The 5,153-nt window shown below is 48.2% G+C and overlaps 1 protein-coding gene across 1 annotated transcript; it reads left to right on the forward strand.

Moving 5' to 3' along the window:
• Positions 1-1,854: 1,854 nt before the first annotated feature.
• On the forward strand, positions 1,855-2,121 carry DACRYDRAFT_103598 (uncharacterized protein; the record flags this gene model as incomplete). Its single annotated transcript, XM_040767787.1, has 2 exons — positions 1,855-1,983; positions 2,038-2,121. The coding sequence occupies 2 exons, from the start codon at positions 1,855-1,857 to the stop codon at positions 2,119-2,121; spliced, it is 213 nt and encodes a 70-aa protein (XP_040633545.1).
• Positions 2,122-5,153: the final 3,032 nt, after the last annotated feature.

Raw genomic sequence — 5,153 nt, forward strand, 5'->3', positions numbered from 1 at the left:
GTGCCCTGACAGTATACCAATGGTGTCCAGGGGGAGAATTTATACTGCACATTGCACATACAGAAAATGGTAACAAACCCTGGAGATTGCAATGTCCAGGTTTTGTCTTCTTACCTCCATGCATCATGGCATGTGCTGGCAACCATGTGGCATATATTACGTGGTTGGCTGCACAGGATGAGCAAGCCCCCTGCCTTCTTATCAACAACCATCTCTCCATAACACTGGTAAGCATATCTGCCCATCCCCCTTGTGACCTGAGAATAATTGTGTCATCCCATAGTGAACCAGAGAACACTGGTGGAACAATGATGCTATCTTACACAGGCTGGCATCTTTGGCATTCCCTGATACCAGAAGGAATGTGCTGCTGGATCTATGCTTGGATCCTTGTCCTGGCCACTGGAATAAAAAGCCTGGGTGCCCTAATATATGGGAAGATGCTGCCTGTTCAGCGGGTGACTGCACTGCCATTTGGGCTAATTGTCAAATGCAGCTCTATGCGTGAAGGTGATGTGATGGAGTATGTCAATACATTGGATGGGGTTCCAACCCCCAAAATCTTCAATTATGTGAAGCTCTCCAAACCCTTGGCATCCTGGTTCCCTTGTGACCATGGGGAGAAGGCCTTGCTGATCATGCAGCATCTCCACAGTGATTCCATCAGTCCTCAGTTACAGAACTGCACTGACTGGCAGGTGGATCACCTGAGCGAACAGGTGGGCCAAGTGTTTGCAGCTCTTTGTTGTGCAACCCCTGCCACAGATGAGGTTTGCGGGATCAGAGGTTGCCCTTGTATTTCTTACAATATATCACTGGATACCTTCAGACCATTTGACTTGGTTGCATCTTTCAATGGGTACATGGTGGAGCAGGCCCAGCATCGGATGTCCTCTGATGCACCATGTCTACCAAATTGACCTGACCAAGGGACCATCTTCAGTCATGGTGACTTGACCCCCCACAACATCCTGGTCAACAAGAGTGGGAGTTTGGTTGGAATTATGGATTGGGAATGTGCTGGATGGATGCTCCGGCACTGGGACCTTGCTTATGTGAGCCAAACTTTTGGGATTGCAGCCATAGGCTAATCAAGTGGTAGTCAACATATGGAATGCGAGGTCTAGCCTCTGATGGAGTGCGAGGTCTAGCCATGCACTCCTTATAATGTCATCCTCAAAAGGAGCAAAGTGCGTGGTCAAGCCATGCACTTTGCTCCCTGCAAGTGTTACCTCTGAGGGGGGAAAGAGGCATAGTCTAGCCATGCATTCTGTTCCCCCTCAGGGGGAGAGTCAGACTTGGAAAGAGGCAGCATGCTTGGTCAAGCCATGCATGCTACCCCTCTCCAAGTTGTTGATGCAAGATAGAGAGAGCATGTGTGGTTGAGCCATGCATGCTATGCCACCAATCCAAAGCAGAGAACATGCATGGTCAAGCCAAGCATGTTCTCCATCTCCACAAATGCATTTTGGAGACTGTATGCATGGCCAAGCCATGCATACAGTCTCCCAGGATAGCCCCCCACCCCACCCAATCTTGGGTGGGGTGGAGACAATGTGGGCAAGAGGCACATCATACCTACAAAAATGTCAGTGGTGGTCGAAGGAAGAAGAGCATGTTTGCTTCCGTGGACACGTCAAAAAAGTTAAGGCCCTAGGACCCTGAATTCTGGCTCCATTTGCTCCCATAAGACCATCATCACAAGAAGGCTTTTAAAAGGCAGGCACAAAGGCCTTGGTCTTTGCACATCTTGATTATCTACCACCACCTGCTAAACTTAACCATGGCTTCTGCAATCACTGCATCCAGTATCCTGTGCCGCAGAGCAGGCAAGGGACGAAACATGGCTGAGGCATGGAGGAAAGCAGGGAAGAGCCCCCCTTTCCACCTGGTGCCAGAACAGGGGGCAACCAGGATATGCAGCTGAAGTGGGTTGTCCTCGACATGTATGCAATGATAGATGAAGAGGAAGGGTATACTGGTGTAAGTTCCTTTATCCTCTTCATGTGGAACATAGTAATCCTAAATTTAACACAGGATTGGACCAAGGACAAGGAGATCATGGTGGAACTGATGGACCCAATAAAGAGGATCCACGCCATGCCTTTGGAGGAAGCATAAGTGAGATTTAATATTACTTCAAGGCATTGCTGATATGGTACAGGCTTGGGAGACCTGGGATGGGTGATGGGTTCCTTTGTGGGCTTGTTGAAGAAATGGCAGTGAACAGAGAATTCCTGGAAGAGGAGTTCAGAACAAATAGGAGGCTGAAGAACAAACAGTTTGAAGTGGCCAGGATCCATGGTTGGGCAGCAGATGAAGTAACAGGAGTGAGAGGGTTATCTTTGTATCATGTTCCTACTAACTCAGAATTACTTAGGAACTGATGTATGCCATCACTTGGAAAGGCAAAACATTAGCCCATGATGTGAGGGACTGCCTGAATGAAAACCGGTTTCTGGTTTATGCTCAGCCTATGAGTAACAAGGAGCCTGCAGCAGGGAGCATTATGCACCATCTGTGGTGTATGCCTCATTTGGAATTGGTGTGAGTACCTGATCTATTGTCTTGTGTCCAGGTTGATGCTGAAAAGAGTTCAGGAGAGGGTGTCAGCACCTCTTGTGGGAATTTTGGGGTGGAATTCCCAATGCGGAACAACTGGCAAAAGGAAAGGAAGTGATGGTGTGGGACCCCCAGTTGTCTTTTCTGAGCAGAGACAGAGAGATGATGGTGCATCTCACATGGGAGCAGCTGATGTCCTCATCTTCCCTGGTATGTGATGTGCTGTAATCCTGCAGCATGACAAACTGATGTCCTTCCAGTTGTGTGGAGTGTGCCGGAATATTTGCCCGTCATGCATGACCTCATGCATTGAGTGTGGCAAGGACTTCTGCATTAACTCCTCTCATGGGGAAGGTTGTGCAAAAATTGAATGGACAGAGATTGAGAAACTGGGAGGCATCCGATGTGAGCCCTGTTATGCAGCAAGAAAAGAAGTTTGGCGTGTGAGTTTTTTTTTGTGGATTGAGTATAATGTACTAAGGAGGATAAGTACAAAATTTGGGGGAGTTTGGAGGCTTGGGCAAGGGGGTCTGCTAAGCCATGGCCTATCATGGCACTCTTTGTTCATTGGAAGGAGGAGGACAGATTCAGCATCAGCGCCTTTTCATCTCAAGCTGCCAAAGCACATCTAGGGGGGATGTTCCTGAATGATAGAAAGGTGTGTCCGCATAGGTATTGAGATGTTTGACTGATGGTGAACAGATGGAAATGTTCAACTGGGTCAACATCGAATTATCCTACCTGGGAATGAGGTGGCAGGTGGGAAACAGCCCAGCCAAAGCAGTGGTCTCCATGGACACAACTTGGTTCCTCAAGGAGGACATTGCAAATTGTCTGGCAGGCATGAAGGCAAGGCAGAGTAGTGTCTTTGTTGGAAGATGAAAAATATATTGATGGATTACTAGGCACAGAGAAGACTTCCACATTCTGTGCATTGTGGATACACATTCAGATATGAAGGAAGACAACTTGCAGCTACTCTTACCTGGTATGGATGGAGAATGGGGCAATCTGATGGATGTAAGTATGGGAAGAGCTACTGATGGGATGGAACTAATCAATGGAATAGTTGACGGCCTTCCTCTTCAGGGACCTGATGCCTCGTTCAGAGTGCAAGAGCACATGTTGCATGTTGCATGCCTGTACAGCCGCAGTGACAAAGGGAGGGGGAAAAATCAAGCAGGCCAGGTAAGGATTTTGAGGAATTGCAAGTTGTATGGGCTTACTTTGGCTCAGGCACCTTTGGCATGATATCATTGCATTCACAGTGCCAAAACTTGAACCCCACCATTTGACTGAGCATTTCCTCCTCCCATTCCTCTGCCATTGCTTCCTCAACCACAGAACCTTCAAGGACACTGTCAGGCGTGCTTATGACAAGGAACTGTGCATTGAGCATGATTACAATCTCTACTGGTTTGGGGAAGACAAGACAAAACATTGCAAATCACAACTGGTGCTCCTCAGAAGAATTGGAATGGAAATCTGCTTGATCAATTCTGTCCCACCTGCCATTGGATCATGCAATGAAAGGGAGCTCAAAAAGGGAAGGAAGCTAAACATGGTCAATGGTTCTGCTGCACAAGGAAGCACTGCCAGAAGGGGCAAGTTATGCTGAAATTCCGGAATGGACAGAATGGGGTTTGGGCAGCTTATCCAAACCCCCAGGATGAGAAATGGCATGTACTCGAAATTCAAGTCAACTTCAATGAAAAATGGCCCTGCCTTCAGCCTCAGCCTACTTGTAACATTGGGTGGATTGCAGAGGCTGAGGAGGTGGAGGAAGATGATGGGGATGCTTCATCACTTTCACCACCTCCTGAGTCCCCTGTACAAGATACTGCTTGGATTGAGGAAGAGCCTTTGAAAGAGGACAATGCACCATGCAGCCTATTGCTGGCAAACTCTGGGGAGACTGAATATGACCCTGATTGAGTGACACCAGATGCTGATGCCATGGTGGTCAACCTGGTGACTGTGGACTTGAGGCAGCCAGGAGGGTCTAGCAGTGCTAAATGCTTGAGCACTGCTACCCGAAAGAATCCTGCAAGGGGAAGGGGAAGACCGGTTCAAAGAAAGGGAAGGGGCAGTTGGAAGGACCAGGACAACATGAGGGGGTGAAGAGATTGCCCGGAGCAAAATTGATGGCACCAGGATTGAAGGCATATCTCCATAGCAAGAAGACTGCCAGTGTGGAGAAGTAGGTGTCAGGGCACCAGCTCATTGCTTGGTCAAGAGACATGACTAAGCCTTTATGACATGGAAGTAGCTGGTATACCTTGGCATGTGCTGGAACCTGCTGGAAGGATTGGATGGTCAGGTGACCTGCTGTGCATGGCTGTGCATGACCTCATATGACCTCATCCTTGGTCATATGACCTGATCACCTGACTAGGCTGAGTAAGCAAGATGTTCTAGCAGGTTCCACCACAGAGGTATAAATATAAGGCCTACTCTGCCTGGGACTGTCTCTTCAGACTTGGTCTCTTAGGATCATCCACAGGTACCTATACTGTAGATAGGTCTTAGTCATCAGGTCTACTCCACTTCCTTGTTGCCTGCTTAGACTCTTGGCACTCTTAGGTGAGCAG

This window comes from Dacryopinax primogenitus (genome assembly GCF_000292625.1).
Source record: "Dacryopinax primogenitus strain DJM-731 SS1 chromosome Unknown DACRYscaffold_1, whole genome shotgun sequence".
NCBI classification, from domain to species: domain Eukaryota; kingdom Fungi; phylum Basidiomycota; class Dacrymycetes; order Dacrymycetales; family Dacrymycetaceae; genus Dacryopinax; species Dacryopinax primogenitus.